Here is a 20,912-nt window from a genome sequence, read left to right on the forward strand (position 1 = left end):
GTGAGAAAGAGAGAGAGAGAGAAAAGGAGAGAGAAAGAGAGAGCGAGAGAAAGAGAGAGATAGAGAGAGTAGTTTGAAAGGTCAGCTCAGTGTTCTCTCTTCCCATCAGCACATTTGGTGTTGAGCTGCAGTCAGCATTGAGTGGCATAGCACCTCTGCGTTTTCCATGTCCTTCGCGTGACCCTGAGACACTCACCGTGATCAGCCCACATTAGGAGTGTGAAAACAGTGTACATCAGCGACAGACCTTCTGTACTGGTTGTCATTTTTGTAATCATTATCTATGTGTTTAAGATTTCCTCGTTGATAACAGTAGCTAGTAACAGTATGCTAGCAGTAGCATTTTTGCCATCGCTAAATTGTGTGGATATGCCACTTACTGTTTCTGTATTCTCTAGGTTCTCTTTCTCACTCTGGCTCAGTGTCAGACTGTCACTGTATATTGTGAGTGTGTGAGTGTTTTTTGCAAATGTAGTTTCCTCTCTCCTTCCTGTCATGGAAGTGATTAGATATTCTACACCTCTCTCAACCACACTCTCTCTCTTAGTGTGCACTGCTCTGGCCTTTAAAAAAGTGTACATTTACTACATGTCTGTATTTTGAAAATTAAATATTGTTGCCATGGAGAAGCTGGGACTGGTATGAGGGAAGTGTGTGTGGTTGGGAGAGATCATAGTGGTAGGCATGATTTAACTGTGACTGAGAATTACTTAAAAAGTGTTTAAAAAAGAGGTTAATATTTATTCTATTAACAAGTGTAGAATATCATTCCACCTTTCACAACTGAGCATCATATTAAAATGTGTGAGTGGGGAGCTACAAGCTTGGTTAAATACAATATAAAGACAATGCATTAGACTATTTTGTATTAAAACATAGACAAAGCCTTTTTTCTAAGCGTCTTAAATAGCCGAGGTAGAATAGAAATAACATCTGCTGAAGACTCTTGGAGATTCACCACTCTGCTTTATTACTTTACATTTGCTGTCTTTATTTTCTGACGTCAAGGACTCTTTGTTGGTTATCTCTTACATACAAACTAAACTAAGACATTTTGATGTAACATCTTGGGTTTAAAGTGTCTTGCAATGACTTATAATAGGGTTGTTATAGACATGAAGAACTTTCACAGTTAATAAAAATGTATTCAGCGTATTCAAGAACGTGTTGGAAAATAATACCAGGTGGCTTCTTTGGAAAGTGGTTTAAGACATTAAGTGTCTGATAAGTGTCACTATAAAATCCAGTGATTTTTATTAATGCATTCTGATCACACGGCATAATGTTTTCAATTTACATTATTTCTTTTTTTTACTATTTCATACTATTTAAGGCATTTCATCTTCACTGCAAGCAGAAGCTTAGAGGTTTTTTAAAGGAATAATTAGCATCTAAAATCTGCTTCCTCCATTAATCTTTTTTATCGTAATGTGTTTTAGCATGTCCCTGAGAGAAAAAAAAAATATATATTATTCACAGTGATCTCTGCTTTAACGCAGTTCTGCCCAGAGTAAGGGTAAAAATGGCTGCTAAAAACATCTCTGTTAAAAACAGTTCATCCTCAATGCTTGTACACCTACAGTTATTTTGGATGTTTGTCTGCCATGTTTGCACAAAGGGTATTATGAATTCCAAAATTAATTTGATACATTATACAACCTTTAAATATCTCTATCTGTTTGTTTATCTGGCTGTATTTTCTTTTTTAATCAATCGACTTGTCTAGGTTACATCCATCCATTTGTCTGTCTGTCTGTCTGTCTGTCTGTCTGTCTGTCTGTCTGTCTGTCTGTCTGTCTGTCTATCTATCTATCTATCTATCTATCTATCTATCTATCTATCTATCTATCTATCTATCTGATTGTTATCTTTCTATCTGTCTGCCTATTATTCTCTGTCAGTGACTTTATCTGTATATCTGTCTAATTTTATGCCTATTTAATTTTTCCTAATTTCCCCCCTTTTTTCACAAAGATATAATTGCATAGCTGAAAGTTTAATTTGCAGTATTATCACACAATTCTGTTCATTACATGTAACTCACTGTGCCACATGATAAGGGATTTTTATTATATTTATCATTGTTGCCATTGCATCTTTGCTATATCGCAAAATCTCTGGAGTCTCCAAAGAACATATCGGCTGTTTCATTTATTTATATATATATATATTTTTTTTTTTTCAATTTTTATCAACTATGTGTACACTCAGTAGGGGCAGGGCTGTAGAGAATAACTGGAGAAGATGATCAAACTGCAACTTACAGATTGAATTGCACTCCATCACTTCACCTCTGCATGTAAACATCTCCGGATAGTGATGTGCATTGCTAATGCGCTGTCTTCTCTTCTGTGCATTCCTGTATATGTGTGCATTGTTTATTCTTGCTGTGAATCTTATTGCAGTGTAGTTGCATCACAAAACGCTGTATGTATCTTCTGTATATAAAGTGTATAACTTTAGCCACTATTTTACACCGATCGCAGTGTAAAAGTTTCAATAACTATAGCTTGATGTTGAGACACTACACACAGCTCTTACTCTTACATGTTCTTAATGACCTAGATGCTGGATGTGTTTCCTAATCTGAATCCTTACAAAATATTATACTGTGGCCATTTGACATTGTGCTACACTGGAACTGTGAGGCTAAATGCAGCAATTTTTACAAAGGTCATTCCATTGGGTAAGCAGCCAGAACCTTATATGAGGTTCTGCAATGCATCTGTATGCAGTAGTATTTATATGTCAGTTGTGTACTGATATTAATAGTATCCAGGCTGCTATGCCAAAGGCAAAAGGCGTTTTAGCAGGTGAATGCTAGCCAAATCATTAGCTTGACTGCTGGCTTTTACTGTAGTGTTACAGAGCAAACTGTACCACCATATGTCTTACTCACACCTATGAATATGCATGAATTTTTTAAAATCTCTTTACCATGTTAATCTTTTTTGCTGCTATCTGGCTGCCTTACATGCGCACACACACAGAGAATCTTTCCCGTGGGCTGAAGCTTTAAGTGGTTCATCGACTTGGTTAAAACTCTTTGGCAGGATATTACTATAACTGTCATTTAAATCTCACTTGCATGTTCCCAGTCTGTTGTGAGCAATTTCCGGAGGTAATATTTCAACAAATGAGCCTTTTTTTTTGCACTAACAGTTTTCAAATCTAATTTAGACTGACCTTATGGAGTAATCAGGTCTGAAATAGCATAAGTGGTTGAATTATCAGATGACTCATTATGCTGGGGGAGATTTGAAGATTTTAAGACCTCTAGGGTAGATTGGAAGACCATTAAATTAAGCTAATTCTAAACTCTCATATAACTAGATTCTAGTTTGTAAAGCATTATCTTCTCTTGATATATGAACAATACTATATGTTGGATTTATAAAAGATCAGTCCTTTATGAACATCAAATTTTTTTAATATTTAGTTAACTGTAACTGTCACCTATCTTCCTGTCTTTCAGTGTGGATCTTGTTCATGCACAGCTCCGTGTGTGTGAAGGCCGAAGTCTTCCGGAGCTTGGACTCAGACAGGATAAGATTAGGATAAATGGCTGTGCCATCCAATGTCGTGTCACCACAGAGGACCCGGCCCGTGGGTTCCAGCCTGACACAGGACGACTAGAGGTAAAGGATTGGGGTTAAGCTGTTTAAAAATGGAAGTGTATGCATAAATTAGAGCTACTATTACATTCATTATACACTTATCATCCCTTTATTATTACACTTTAATGAAGACTACAAGAGCATGCATTTTCAAACAGTCTAATTCAGTCGCATAATGCTGGGGTTCTGAAATGTTTTGCGACCTCTTTAACTGTAAAATAAATTTCATGGCTCAGCAACAGATTTATGAATACAATCAAATTCAAATACCTAAATATTATGCTCATTATTTAAATGTGCACAGTGATGTTTTGGCAATCTATTGGAACCAGACATTTTTCTTCCTCAATTTTCTAACAAAAACACTAATATCTCAAGCTGACATTAGGCTCAAAGTTGCTTTTTTATTTCATTAAAACAATTCAATTCAAGTCAAATGCGACAATAACTATAGGAACCTAATTCAAATATAATAACTTTTATAATAGTGCGTTGTGATTCCAAAATTATTGTTTTATAATTAAAGTTAACAATCCCTATTTCTGATTTCTATACCCTCACTGGTCTCTTCATTAAAGACAACTATCTAGACAACTGTTTGTTTATTTATTGAATCAGCAAATCACGTGATAGGGAAACGCGATCTTGGTGGTTTTGACCAATGGAGGTTTGCTGGTTCCTCACAGCGTATTTTAAGTATTTCAGACACTGCTGATCTCTTTGGATATTTGTGCACAAATGCATCTAGAGCAGAGGACGGTGTGAAAAGCAGAAAAACATCCAGTGAGCAGCACTTGTATGGTCAGAAATGTAGAATGGCCAAACTGGTTTGAGCTGACAGGAAGGATACAGTAAATCGAATAACCAGTTGTGAGTGGAAAAACGAATGCGTAACACACAAGTCAAACCTTGAGGTGGAAAGAAATAAAACAGCAAAAGATCATGTTGGATTCCACTACTGTCAGCCAAGAACAGAACGTTGGAGCTGCATTGGGCAGAGGTTAACTGAAACTAGACAGTTAAAAACTGGAAAAAACAGTCTGCTTTTCTGAATCTTTTTTTTTTGTACACAAATGGTGGGGATAGAATTTGGCATGAATAACATGATTCCAAGGACCTATCTGCTCTTGTGTCACCAGTTCAATTTGATAATGGTGGTGAAGAATTGAAAATAATTGGTGAATTAAGAATTGAAATTGTTCTGCAAGAAGTTCCAGCTAGTATTCCTAATAAATTGGCCAATGATTACCTACATTAATGTTTTCCTGGCAATTTAATTATATTTATTTCGGTTTATTACCAGCAATTTATGTAAAATGATTCAGATAGTTTGAATTCCATATGATTTTCTGTTCCTCATCATTAATATCTCTGTAGGTCATTATAGCATATCATATATCAGGTGTGTAAATATAATGCCTTTAGAGATTCAGCCACATTAAATGTCTTAAACCAGAAATGGGAAGTAACGAAGTACAAATACTTGATTACTGTAGTTCTCAGTCATGTTTTCATGACTTGGCTGACTCCCTCTGTCTCATCCACATTACCCCCATATTTAATTTTTGCCTTCTGCTTTGCTCATTGTGAGCTTCGTAAACTAGTCTGCATCTGTGGTGTGTAAGAGCCAGGAAATAATACACCAGTGGTATATTGAAAAAGCAGCGTAATGACAGGAAATAGGTTGATGGTCTGAAAACGGTGGGTTATGAGAAGAAAAAATATTGACATTTCACCAAATAGATTATAACTCAAGTTCCGTGTCTAGTTTGAAAACGTAAGAAGTATACAGTACAGATATTTGTGTAAGAATTTAATGAGTGAAAGTAAGAAGTTGTGCAAAAAATCAATAATGAAGTACTGATACCAGAAAAATCTGAGACATTTCTGATCACCTGATCATCATCATCATTTCTCCGCTTGTGTTCTATATGGTGGATGCTCGGCCTGGATACATTCATTAGGTAACAAAATTAGAAATTTGTTTTGTATTAATATATATAAATAAATATATTAAATATTAAAACCTACAATGGAACACACATATATTCACAATGTCCTTTCTTTACTCTTTATATATTCGGCAGATAAATAAAAAAATCAAATGACAACCCTGATATTAATAAGACATAGCATCCAGTTACCAGCCCGACACAATAACAGTTAGTAGTAATGGCTACTTTTTACTTAAGTACAAGTCAGAGCCCAAACTTCTTTACTTTAACTTGAGCTAAAAATGTATATTGAGTTTTACCAGAGTATTTTAAAACTGAAAGTATCTGTACTTCTACTTAAGTGTGTGTACCTTTGCCACCTCTATCAACTTTATACTTACCAATGTATTTTTATTACTAAGCATATATTATTGGCACTCTGGCCTCTGTGAGTTACACTTGCCACTTTCGCAACATGCTAAAAAAAAAAAGATGTGAATTTATCAATTGACTTATCTTCCAGATCTTTGTGGTTACCTTGTGGTGGTAGTATTAGGGAATTCTATCAGTATTTGGATTAGTATCTATGTATTTTATGACATATCATTCTGTTTGCATTAAACATGCTAGTACACAAACATTTAGGACATAATAAGTATGGGAATTATTTGAGTAAAAGAAAAGTTAGATAAAGTGAGGCAGGGAAGCTGTCTGTATAGTTCTGATGAAATGATCAACTTTCAGCATTCCGCTGTGAAACAAATTTAATCATTATGAAACTTATATTAATGCATGATAAGCAATTTCCATTGAACCAAGTAATTCACATCTCTGGAAGTGATTCTATGTCAAAAAGGCATGTTTTAAATGTTTCTTCTGTGTTTGCTAGTCGGTATTTATGTGATATGATAATGAAATACCATTTTAAATCTCCTAAAATCAAATTTTTTAGTCTGAGATTGTTCTGTCTAGGGTATAAATAGGGTTATAAGGTTACACTGTTATGTTCACTTAAGGTTGACATGTAGCATATATGATGCTTTGACGGCATATTAATAATTTATTTTTCTAAGGAAAATGCCATTACTGTCACAGTAGTTCACATACATGCCCTTTAAAACTTTTTGTGTCTTGTTCGATCTTTCTCTCTTTCTCACTCTCTCTCTCTCTCTTTCTCTCGCTCTCTTTCTTTCTCAATGCCTGAAATCTGCTTATCTGTGCATTTCTGGCCTCCCCCCATTGCCATTAGTAATGGTTGATTCTACATTAGAAGGTGATTAGTGAGTCTCTAGAGGTGCTCTAATTTCTCCATAGTGCACAGACTTGTCTGGCTCTTTTTCCACCACAATACTGAGACAGCATACATTTGTGGCATCAATTTTCCATATCTAGAGGAATCAGCTTATTACTTATTAGCACATGTTGTATATATATATATATATATATATATATATATATATATATATATATATATATATATATATATATTTCGCATTTGTGCTATAATATTGTCAAAATAATAAGTAGTTATTAACTAGACCCAACTTGAGCTGTACTAATGAATCAAATCTAATTTAACACTATGTCAGGCATAATTCTATTCCTGAACAAGTTAAGGTCATTTTACCCCCATCCAGCACCGCCCGCCCCAACGCACACACACACACACACACACACACACACACACACACACACACACACACACACACACACACACACTCTCTCTCTCTCTTAAACGCACAGTTCAGATTTACCTTTTTTCCGTTCTCCAATTAAAAAGTGACAAATTTGCCTCTGCAATCCCAGTTGACCTTGGGCTTTTTACATTCCCTGCTTTCCTCCTTATACTTCATCAACCTCTTTCTCCTTCGCCCAGCCCTCTTTCATTTCTCCCTGCACATGAAAAAGTACTACAATGTAGAGAGCAAATTGTGCATAAAGACATAAGCCTGCAGTGAACTGTGCTTATCTAAGGAAGATAAAAAAAAAATCTTAAAAAATAATAAAGAAATAAGATAGCTAAAAAATGCATGACCAAACAGAACAAATTCAGCAGCGAATGAATAAGTTATTGCATGAGTGCTCATGGGAGGTCAAAGAGGCAGGGGAAGAGCTTTATCAAGGGCTGACATAGAAAGAATGAAAAAGAAAGAGGGAATACAACTTGAAAAAGAGGGAGCAAGGACTTATTTTCAGTATCTTTTGTTCAAATAAAACAGCACTTAAAATGTCTTTAGCTGCTCTATTGCAAAAGGTCATATCTTCATTGGTTTTGGAGTGAGAGAGATGAAGGGAGGGTTGGAGCCCTTATCCTAACACAATAATACACATGGGCATGCAGAGAGCAGGCCAGACAGTCTGGGATATAGTAGGTAAGGATTGTATTTTCGTGTTGTGAAGGCTAGAACCAAGATGGAGGACTGCATGATGGATAAATGGATAGCAGAGGAGAGATAGGCAGCTACAACCGGTGATGTATTTGGGACATGTTGATGGATAGACGGATAGACGGCAGTGAAGTGTTGCTTCTATAGAGCATGTGCAGACATGCACACACACACACACACACACACACACACACACACACACACACACACACACACACACATACACATAAAGTCATATGTTTCCCTCCATTCTTCCTTTTTTTATATGATAAGAGAAGTAACACAGGTGTATTGTATACATGTTATATTTGTGGCAGCATTTAAATTTTTTTCACTCTTACTATGTACTTTACTCCTTAATCCTCTCTACTTTCCTTTCCTTTCTCCATTTCTCTCCATCACTTTCATTCTTTTCATTATATTCTTTCCTATAGATCCTTTCCTATAAGAAATATATTGCAAATAGCAATTTACAAATACACACTGACGCATAGTTTATAAACCAGACACAATATCTAAACCTCTGTCTAAATGGTTCCAGGAGTATAACACTCACTGTAATACACAAACACACACACACACACACACACACACACACACACACACACACACACACACCTACATATTCTAATTTACTTAATTTATGCGCTCACCGAGTATTTGTGATGCATGCACATTACTCAATGAAATTATCCAAACACAGTAATAAAACACTAAAGTTTCAGCACCACAGAAACACACACCATCATCAGTCATAATGTGTCATATATGCAAATATTAGCAGAGCTCACACTTCAGCATTCATTTACATCTGAGCAGTAGTAGATCAGAGTTGTGCTGGTGAGCGTTTCTGAATGGCAATAGAACAGAGAGAACGGAACAGTTGCAAAGTATGCACAAGCTTCTTAAGAAGCACAATTAGAACTGCTAAAAATATACAGTATTCGCTTTAATACACTATATAGACAAAAGTATTGCAACATCTGACTTTTTCAGCCATATGTGATATTTTTTCTAAAACTGTTACCACAAAGTTGGAGATACACAACTGTATAGGATGTTTCTGGATGTGGTAGCATTTAATTTCCCCCTCACTTCACTACTGTAGGAGACCCAAACTTGTTCCAGTATGACAGTGCCCTGGTGCACAGTGCCAGCTCCATGCAGATACGATTTACATGGGTTGGAGTGGAAGATCTGGAAAGATCTGCTATGTTACCTCAGCCATATTGAATACCCTGTGAGAACCTCCTAACTTCACTAATGCCTTTGTATCTGAATAAGCACAAATGCCAACAACCACTCTCCAAAATTTAGTGGTACATCTTCCCAAACAAGAGACGGTTATTATAACAGCAAATAGGGATAGTCAGGTGTCAACAAATGTTTGTCCATATAGTGTAACTTATACTGTATGCTTCTCACAGTTATTTTATTGTAACATTTCACAAATGATGCACAAACAGGTTTTAGATTTTAGAAGATACATTTTAGACCAGACATTATTAACTGGCAGATGTGTACTAGGCAAAGTATTTCAAATCAAACTGCTTGATGAATGAAAAACATCTGGCTGTAGTTTAGCAAATCCAGTTTTCTAAACATGACTTATTACAGCTTCTGCTGGAGATCCCCTGCCATTTATTTAAACACATGCATTTATGTAGATTATTTAAATAAGGAAAGGAAAGAGTTTTCACAGCCCTTTTTAGAGTTTTGTCATTTCATCCCCCCCTAACCCAACTAATACTAAATGCTCATCAGAGCATTTCTTAATCTGAGCTTTGGCCATGTAACAATCCCAAAACCTTGATTTTTTAATTGAGTTTACGGTGCTTTCTGGTCTTGCATGACAATTGTTTACTGTTTTTTTTAAACCTTGAATTTACAGTCAAATCAATTTGTATAACAGAAGCATAATTTCTGACATAGTGAAAGGATGTTGTGAACTTTTTAACAGTAAAAAGTCAAAGGATTTTGGAAAACTGAAAATTTTATACAAATGGACAGAGAGGTAGGGGTCTATGTTTTTAAATTATTATTTTCTTGTTTAAATTTTAAAGACATGACACGTTTTTTTAAAACACAAAACACACTTCATATTAGATGGAGAAGTTCAGGTACCTGGGGTCAACAGTACAGGTACCGGTGTTAGAGAAGTAAAGAAAAGAGTGCAGGCAGGGTGGAGTGAGTGGAGAAGAGTGGCAGGAGTGATTTGTGATAGAAGGGTATCTGTGAGAGTGAAAGGGAAAGTTTATAGGACTGTGGCGAGACCTGCGATGTTGTATGGTTTAGAGACAGTGGCATTGAGTAAAAGACAGGAGGTGGAGCTGGAGGTTGTTCTGGAGGCAGAGCTGAAGATGTTGAGGTTTTCGTTGGGAGTGACGAGGATGGACAGGATTAGAAACGAGTTTATTAGAGGGACAGCGCATGTAGAACCTTTTGGAGACAAGGTGAGGGAGGCGAGATTGAGATGGTTTGGACATGTGCAGAGGAGGGACATGGGGTATATCGGTAGGAGAATGCTGAGGATGAACCAGGAAGGAGGAGAAAAGGAAGGCCAATGAGGAGGTTTATGGATGTGGTGAGGGAAGACATGCAGGTAGGCATGTTTGAAAGAGGCAGAAGTAGAGGACAGGGGTTATGGAGACAGATGATCCACTGTGGCGACCCCTAATGGGAGAAGCCGAAAGAAGAAGAAGAAAAAGAAAAAGTATCTGTGATTAGCAGACTTGGTGCAGTCTAGTCAATTCAGTTGCAGATTCTGTTCTCAGAAAAGTTACTTTTTCTATGAGTAAGAAAGTCTGGGGGTTTGCTTACAAAAGTATATACTGATAACAAATGAGCAATTGCCCAGTTCTGGCCAACTTTATCTGTCACTAGGGAATAATTGGTATTTAGGAGGTTGGTGCATAGGCACAGTATGGGAGCAGTAGTGCTCAATTTCTGTGTCATTCAATTCAAAATGTAATTAAAACAAATAAACTTTAACTTTTTACATTAGCATAAACAGATCTTAAGCTTTCAGCCTGTGTACCATCCTTGACATCTTATATTACATCATTGTTATTATACCATATACTATATAGTTATTATACCATACAAGGACTCAGCTCCAAATTTTATTATTTGAAACTAAAAAGTGAAGGAGCTCAGTTTCTTAAATTTTTCCACATGCAAATACGGTTGACAAATACATCCACCTAAGCTGACGGAACACATCTGCACCTTACAGAGTTTTGGGTTTGATAAAAGCAGACCATTTAGCTATTATTCTCTTCAATATGTGTACTGTAGTAGTCATAACGTCTACAAATAGGCTATTTCGAGCACAAAAACCTTTAGTTTATTATGAAAATTGAAGTGTACATTTAATAATACAATAATTAAATCTGGTTTATGTGGAATCGCTAATGCAATATTAGGTTCCTGGAATGCACTGTTACGTTCTTTGCATGTTTTGCTTGCTGTATGCAAATGTATGCATAAAAAGAGTGTAAAAGCAAATTTATTAGTGGTGTTATCATTATCCCTGGAACACATTATCTCAGAAACACACACACCCACAATGAAGAGTGGCCGTCGGCTAAGGTTCAGGGTCAGGACTAAATCATTCATCATACTTAATGCTCACTTAGACCGCACGCACACACACACACACACACACACACACACACACACACACATATATACATACACATACACATATACACACACACACACTCTGGTTTTACATACATTGTATGCATATAATTACTCAGGTTTGTCAGTATTTCACATATAATGTACATTACATTAGCAAAGATATTTAAACTTTTTGCAGAATATTAGACCAGTAGACTCGACCATCTTTTTATCCACTCCTCTCTCTTGAACCAGAGTAATTCTCTTAACAAAGTTACTGTTTAATAATTTCTGTTAACACCTGCACTGTGTATCTAATGGCCCACCAAACACCAGACCATAATAAACACTCTGCTTTTGTTTCATTCACACACCCCCAAACACACATTAACCTGCCACAACAAACAAATTTGTGTTCAATTATTCAACAGAGACCAAATAACACAGTAATTACAGGTGAAAGCTTCCCAACGCATGCGCAGATAATTACACAGTTCTGTACATATGAAACATACAAGATGTTCCAATAGGTGTTTGTTGTAATTCAATGTTAGATAGTGTCCTGTATGTATTTACATTACTCTATGATTTCTGGGTGCACATTACAGTCTGAAGGTGGACGAATGAAGTATAGAAAAAAGATGATTAACTGCATTGACCAATTTTTTTTTAGCAACACCTGTACACCATATCATTTGTTAATAGGTCCACATATGGCCCAAGAGGTTATTGTTCACATTAAACATCAAGATATTAAATAACAAGTTGATTTCAGTGATTTGGCATGGTTGTTGTTGCCAGATGGGTTGAAATTAAATATTATTTTGAAGGAAATGCTGATGATCTTGGATCTATACACACACTAGTCACTAGACTATAGAGTCACAAAACAAAGGCCTGTATATTTTTCACAGTTCAAAGGCTGCATAGTCAAAGGAAGACAGTGCGAAGTTAAATTAACTGCTAACAGAAGTAATTGTGCATCGTACTAATTACACTTTAGTGAAATGTCTTCTCTACTAGATGAAAAAGCATAGGATAAAAAGTGTAAATGCTTCAGCTAAGGTCTAGTTGCCTTGTGTTTTCACACTTATATTAACACTTTCTTTTATTACATAGCACTGCGTGCCATTATACTGTATTGTGCGTCACACTGTGGTCTTGAAAAAAAAAGAGAAAGAAAAAAGTTTGGATATATTAAATTATAGTGGATATACAAAAATTCTACAATCCCCTGGTTAAATCACAGGCTTTTGTAATTTCCAATGTAAAGAATGGGAGCAGCTTAAAACATGTCAGTTTTTTCCACCTTTAAAATGTAGCAGTAATGTGTGAAAGCAGTGATGTGAAGCTGAAACAGTAGTAACCAACAAAATTCCCCCCAAAAGAAAAAAAAACAACTATTTAAAATTTAGGATGAAAAACATTCTGGCATTATAGTTGTGCACCCCTTTTTTATAATTTAACTGTGCTCATAATTAACCAAACTTATTTAAACTCATGTTCAAGTCACTTTTACACACTTATCATCAGTGAAGTGATTTTGATTAACCCCTAAATAAAGCCCAGATAGTTCTGTAGCATTTTCATGACGTCATTTTGGTTTCACTGACTTCTGAAGCAATGGTCTACTGAGAGATCACAGAGTGTGCTGAAAGAATTTAGAAAACCAAAGATATTCATTTACAGGAGGAGCAAATGGAATCACCATAGTGACATGAACAATAACAGGATGTGTCCTCAAAATCTTTGTAAGGACAAGAAAAAAACTTATTAGTTATGTTCCATGAGACAGCAATCTCATATATTTCATGAGTTGCCTATGAGGAAGGACAACTAGATAGAAGTCTAAGAAAAGAAAATTCAAACTTAACTAAATTCTGCTTATACATAGTACATTCATGAAAGGAAAAGTGAGACCAGGGTAGGTTTTTTTTCGTAATTGTAAAAGCAGAAACAATGCATATAAACACTGTACACATGGTGAAGCATGGTGATGGTAGCATTGTGCTATAGGGCTGTTTTTTTCATCTGGGACAAGAGCTCTAGTCATGATAGAGGTAATCATGTATAGGTCCGAATAGCTCTATATTTTGGTACATCTGCAGGCCTCTGTCAGACAGTGAAAATTGAGAAAGATTTCACCTTCGAGCACAATAATGACCCAAAGAACAAATCCCAGTCAACAAAAGAATGACTTCAGAAGATGAATGATGAGTGTATGGGAATGGCCCAGACACAGTCCTGATCTAAAAGCTATTGAATGGGCAGTGAAAACTGCAGGAAGCTCAGTTGCATAAATGATTATATAAGTCCTTTCACTTCTGTGAGTTGCTCTGAACACAGGTGTCTGTCATATGCACACAAATCTCCAACAATTTGATAAATACAATTTAATACATTTGATTACATTTTTTGGAAAAAAAAGAAATGATTACCAAAGAGATGGCAAATAATTTTGCAAAATCAAGATATGGTCAATGCTTGAGTGCTGAATTTAAAGGAGAAAGGAGATTCATCACAGCATTAACGGTGGAAAATCATCTCATGTGATTTCATTTTTTACATTAAAAGAACTGCGGGTGTGTAGACTTTTTAGGTCCACAGTGTGCAGCAATGACAATAAAACCCAAATGACTTGCCATGATGAATCACCAGCAAAAATCAACTTGCACACCATATTCTAAATATACAATACCCATCACGAAAAACAATATCTAAATTAATTTAACTAGCCCATAATGTAAAATACAGGTCTACATCTTGTTTAATTTTCCTTAGGTTTATTGGTCTAACAGGAAGCCCCTAAATGTCTGGATTTGCCTCTGAATTGAGATTTACCAGACATTTTTGAAAGACTCTGCTGAGCCTCTTGCAGGTTTTTCACTGAGGCTTATGGAGCTTGGTGGCCAAATCTTTTGGTTCAGCTTGGGTTGACAAGGTCAGGCAAAAAGTTCAAGTTATTTCATTACAGACAGTTGTGTCTAATCTTAGTGTCCAAATCTATATTGCTTAGGTGTGTTAGGGTTTGCTGAAAATATGAAGTAAAAGGTATTTCCAGAGTTTTGATGGTATGCATATAAAGGAACCGAGTGCACTGATGGGAAAATAAAAACCTAAAATTTTTTGCCCCCATGAGCTTATTTAATTTAGTAACAAAAGTAGCTCAGAAAAAGACTTGAATTGATCACCTGAGGCGACGAAGTCATCGCTTGCTTCCTGACTGTTTTGTTGAAGCAGCACACTTTTTTAATTGTTTGAATAGTTCTGCAACGACAGAACAAGTCAGTGATATATTACATCCTCAATATGAGGAAATTGTAAGGGAGGCAAGAGTAAGTGGAGAGAGAGAGAGAAAGCAGGAGAGGTATTTTGTGCTGCCTGGCCTTGTAGGTGATGTTATGGTTGCTTTGACTCGACAGATTGTCAGGTGTGTCTGTGCAGAAACAAGCATTACGCTGTGAGCTTTGAATTAGCAAAGGTCAGCATTGGTACAGCCCTGTGGGGTTTCAGCAGCTTGTTTACCAGCTGTTTTTCTTTTTTTCTTCTACTTTTACCCAGGAATCCTTCCCTGCTTTCTCTTTTCTCTAGCGATAATGGAAGAAAATGGATGTTCTTACCATTTAGATTCATAGAATAAACATTATATTAACAAAAGTATGGAAGGATATCCCAGACAATATTCAAAAGGAATTGCAAATTGTATTATGTTTTTGATATGCGGATGCCTAAATTGTGGCATAATCCAAACGCACTTGCAAATCTTGCTTTACCGCTTGCATTTTTTCGCTTTCGCGAACGCACGGTGACTGCCGAATTTCTAACGGAAAAGCAAAGTCCATTTGCAACTGGGAGGATGAGACCTGGGGTGCAGTCAGTGTTTTAATATATCCCAAATATATAATGTTAGAGCTCTTTTGCAGGCCACTTAAGATCTTCCACTCCAACTTTTGTAAACCATATTTTCATGGCTTTGTGCATGATACATTGTCATGCTGGAACAGGTTCAAGTGAAAGGAAAATGCTACCACATCCAAAGACATCCTATACAATTGTGTGCCTCTAACTGTGGGTTATCATTTTAGAATCAACCACATATGGCTGGAAAAGATACTTTTGTCCATATAGTGTACTTTATGTAGCATTAAATTCATGACCTTCACATGTTTCTGTGTTTTTATACCACCCACATTTTTTTTAATTGTGTGTTCAAGGAAGCTGTAATTGCATCAGACTTATTGCCTCTCTAAAAGCATCTGTGGGTGATTATAGTCTTGAATTGTCAGTATTTATTAGCTCAACATTGAAAAAAAATCTACATAGAATATTTTTTATATGCACATCTTTCTTTCTTTCTTTCTTTCTTTCTTTCTTTCTTTCTTTCTTTCTTTCTTTCTTTCTTTCTTTCTTTCTTTGTATATAATATTCTAATACACTGCATTTCCCTATAAAACTGGCAAATGGATTCTTGGACATTCATTACTCATCCACTCCCTCCTTTCTCCTTGTTTTCCCCTCAAAGATATTTAATAATTTTTCCTTTTTCATGTTTACCTCAGAGTTTATTATATTTATTTATTGCAATTTCAGTGTATTTGGACATTTGTGTGTGTGTGTGTGTGTGTGTGTGTGTGTGTGTGTGTGTGTGTGTGCGTGTGCATGTGTGTGTGTATGTGTGTTTTGCATTTTCTTTCTTTCTTTTCCTTCCTTCTTTAAACATCCACCTTTTTTGTTACAAAACATTTGTTTTAAATTTATGGAAAAATTTGAACCACTGCGTTATATATAGGTGTGTGTTTGAGGGGAGGGTTTAGAATTTGCATGTTTTTTTAATTTAAGTAGGGGTTAAATGTCCCCACAAGTATATGTGTATCTGACATTTATTATAATTGAAAGAGCCCAAAAAATGTTTTTGGTTACTGAGGTTAAGCTTAAAGTTAGCATAGCACATACTTAAATGTCATTGTAAGTGAAAGCATAGTAAGTGTGTGTGTGTGTGCATGCCTGTATGTCTGTCTGTCTGTATGTCTGTCTGTCTGTGTACACATGCACAGCTTGTCATGTCACTGCTCATTTTGCTCAACCTCTATTTGCTGGCTCTCTCCTTCCCAGAACATTTATTATAGGAAAATGTTCTTTTCCCTTCTTATAGCATCCCTCGCTCTGCTTCCTTCAATATATTTATCCTCTCAGCACCCATTCTCTTGCCTTTCCCTCTCTACCTATGCCATCAGCAAACCCCAGTAAGCCGGTTCTTCTCCTTTATCTTTGCCTCACTCTTTTGCAATCTATCTGTCTATTAAAGGTGTGAATCTTCAGCTCAACACTGATTCAATGACAACTTCAATTTGCTGCTTGACAGGTCGATTCAAAAGTCATTTGATCTAGTTTCGAATGATTCAGCTCTGTTCAATATGTTAATCCCTGACGCAATTCAGGAGTAACACTTTAAATCAAGGTATCAGTCTGTAAAATTTATTCTTGCCCTGCCAAAAGTTACTGAGCTGCAGATATTGCAATATTTAGAGTCGCATACACACTAAAATATTTTAATCTTTCCATCTGTCTGTCTGTCATTCTGTCTGACTTTCAGTCTGTCTAGCCAATCCATCCATCCTTTCAAGTCATCTGTCCATCTATCTGCCTGTCAGTAGGTTGGTGTGCCTACCTGCCTGTCTGTCTGTCTTTTCATCAGTCCCTCTGTCTGTCTATCCATTTGTTGGATGATATCTATCTATCTATCTATCTATCTATCTATCTATCTATCTATCTATCTATCTATCTATCTATCTATCTATCCATCCATCCATCCATCCATCCATCCATCCATCCATCCATCCATCCATCCATCCATCCATCTGCCTTCCATGCACTTTCTGCTCTTTTTCTTACTTTTTATTATGGTCTAGGAGTTAGGTGATGGCTCTGACCTGCTCTCTCGGTCTCACAACAGCACACAACTCTTATCTTGGTGTATCTCTATGTTCCATCATTTATTCATCTTTATTCAGTAATAATTTTATTCAGTCTTAGTCTACTTCTCCAAGCTTTCAGACCACTAGTCCAGTTTCTCTTTCTTTAACCTATTTTCTCATTCTTATCCCTCTTTCCAATCTATCCACTTACCCTTCATCTATCTCCCCTGCTTCCAAGTGTCACACTGGCTCCTGCATTCCTCACCCTTTTCTTCTTTTTACTTACTCTCATTCAGAGATTATATATTCCCTGCAGTCCTGCTTTTCCAGTGGCATCGTCCCCATGCTGATTCGGGCAACTTTTAAAAAACACCTGCAGTGCATTTCAAACATTTTCACCACAAGGTCTTAATCAGATGTTTGTTTCCTAAAACACAGCATAAAAAGCACAACTGTGTTGTGTTCATTAAGAGTATAACAAGCTTTTACTATTCCAAGCCAAAGCTTTCAGCATTTGCATACACCACAAATACACAGGCATAGTCAACAATTACTTGCAGGACAACATACTGTATACTGTTTTGACTGCTTTAGCTAATTCAGTCTGTGTGTAGGTGCTACAAAGATGCCTCATTAGCATTCACAGTGTAGAATCTGCAATGTAGATCCTGTTTAGTTGCAAATACAAGTAATGTGATTTGCTCTCCATTCACCACTGATCCACAGATGTAATATTTATTACTTTTTTATCCCCTACAAATTGTTTCTCTTGTTTTTTCCCCTAATCATAATAACTCAAGTTGTTTAGCATATCATCAACACCAAGTCTGTAACATCAGTTGCACTCAGCAATGTTTTAATGCTCATTTTGCTGTGAAATATATAGAGGTTTGAGACATCATCACCTGTTGAACTTACATCTGGCTTTTTAATCCTGCCTTCATCTCTTCAGCTCTAACTTAGTCAGACTATCCACAATGAAAACTTTAAACTTTTCTAAAGTGTAAATAAAGATGTGAACATGTGAACACTCTCTCTGCAACTTGATAAAAATACAAAGCAGAACAGATTGTGCATTGTATAATTTGGTCTTTGTTTCACTATGCTCTCTTGAAAACAGATTCCCTAGACTGCAGGATGGGAAAATAGTTGAACGTAATATAATGCAGTAACACATAGAGTTATATTTTCAGAGTAACATGCACAAGATGGAGCTTATTTAAAACAAAGGCAAGTATTAGTTATGTGAAGTTCTTACTTTAAATTGTCACAAATACTTTCTGCAATATGAACTCGAGCAAGTCCAGTGCAGCTGTATAACAAATGGATGTGATCAATATATTTAGTGGTTTTACTTCAGTCTTATTTATTATTTTTAACATTGTACATTAATACTAAAGACATCCAATCTTTGAAAGAACGCATATGGAATTGTGTAGTAGGGTTGTGACAATTCCTCGAGTAACTCGATTACTTTGATTACAAAATTTCTTTTAGTCCATTTAACTACACACGTGGTGAGCACCGTGTTTACCACGGACCATTATTACTGACCCACCATCCACTAAACTCTGTAGCGTTCTGGACACAAAAAAACATGTAGCAGAATGAAAAATGGAGGTCCGGGGGGTTGACAGCGAGTGGCTTGGAAAAGATTCAGGTCAAAGAAAAAGGCAGAGAGTTTCCAAAGTTTGGGATAATTTCAACTAAAACATGAAGAATGAACATTTTTAAGTAATTTTTTTAAATTTTTAAATATTTTTTATTTATATATACAGTATATATATATATATATATATATATATATATATATATATATATATATATATATATATATATATATATATATGAAAGTCCCTCCTCAGTAGCAGCGTAGAGCAGGTAGTGTAGCATGTTTTCAAAACTGGTGATAAATACACATTTCAAGCAGCTTTTCCAGAGACAAGAAAACCACATTGAGAATAATTATGAGTTTCATTAAACAAATAGTTTCCCATAACCTGCTCTACTCAGCCACTATAGAGGGACTTTTTGACTTTTTTGTATTTGTATTTTTATGTAATATGGCCATTAAATGCACTAAATATATATATATATATATATATATATATATATATATATATATATATATATATATATATATATATATATATATAAATATATATATATATATAAATATATATATATATATATATATATATATATATATATATATATATATATATATATATATATATATATATATTACTTGTTAATTTTAAGAGACTTGTCTTATTCTCTCTTTTTTATTTAGAATTGCTCTTCAATAAAGAAAAAGTCCTTTTTATCCGATTAGTCGGTGGAATAAATCTTAGAATACTTAATTACTAAAATAGTCGATAGAAGCAGCCCTATTATGTAGTAAACTATAAATTGTTGACAACTCGGAATATGGTATTTAATTTAGCTTTTATGACAGCTTGGCAAACTCATGGCATTCTCTCATCAGATTCATGAGGTAGTTACTTGGAATGGTTTTCAGTTCACAGGTGTCCCTCAAGAGGTCATTTGTGATATCTCTTGTCTTTTTCATGTGCTTTAGCTCATCAGTTGTTCTGTGCAAAGGAAAGGGTGAGTACAGAGTTGATGGCCCTATTAGTGCTACTACAACTAATGTACAAATCTATATTATGGCAAGAAACACTCAGTTAAGAGAATCAACAGGCCATAATAACTTCAAGAATTAAAAGTCAAGTCAATCTAAAAATTCTCAAGAACCCGAAATCGCTATGATAAAACAAGCTCTCATGATGACTGGCCCCAGGAAAGGAAAACCAAGAGCTACCTTTGCTGCAGAGGATAAGTTTAATAGAAATACAAGGATCAGAAACTGCTGATTTACATAAATGATTCTCAGAATTTAAGTGGCAAACATATTTTACCATCCACTGTTCAGAGGAGAATGCATGAATCAGGCTGTCATGGGTGAATTGTGGCAAAGAAACCATTACTTCAGAAGAACAAGAGGAAGAAGAAGCTTGCTTAGGCCAAAAACACATGGAATGCACATTAGATTAGTGGAAAACCAGTTTGGTCTGAAGAATTTTGATTTTTTGTTCTAACTGCCATGTCTTTGTCAGATGAACAGCAGGTGAAATGACAGTTCCTAAATGTGTTCTTTCCACTGTGGAGCATGGAGGAAGAGGTGTGATCGTGTCAGGGCTGTTTTGCTGGTGACACTGTTAATGACTAAGTCAAAATTAAGGGTACACTAGTGAAGGAAAAACAGCCAAAGAGCACTCAGTACCTCTGGGAACTCCTAAGTATTGTTGGAAAACCATTCCAGGTGACTACTTCATGAGGCCAACAGAGAGAATGGCAAGAGTAAAGAGAAGGCAGCATATTAACTCGTGGCTTTTAAGCAATAATAAAAAAAAATTCCATGATATATAAGAA

The 20,912-nt window shown here is 35.7% G+C and overlaps 1 protein-coding gene across 1 annotated transcript in view; it reads left to right on the forward strand.

Annotated features, from left to right (window-relative positions):
• Nucleotides 1-20,912, forward strand: part of pcxb (pyruvate carboxylase b) — a 193,881-nt gene that overhangs the window by 54,054 nt on the left and 118,915 nt on the right. The window contains exon 9 of the mRNA XM_046850993.1: nucleotides 3,476-3,638. Within this exon, the coding sequence (XP_046706949.1) occupies nucleotides 3,476-3,638 (163 nt within the window). The remainder of the gene's footprint in view (nucleotides 1-3,475; nucleotides 3,639-20,912) is intronic.

This window comes from Silurus meridionalis, chromosome 6, assembly GCF_014805685.1.
Source record: "Silurus meridionalis isolate SWU-2019-XX chromosome 6, ASM1480568v1, whole genome shotgun sequence".
Taxonomy (NCBI): domain Eukaryota; kingdom Metazoa; phylum Chordata; class Actinopteri; order Siluriformes; family Siluridae; genus Silurus; species Silurus meridionalis.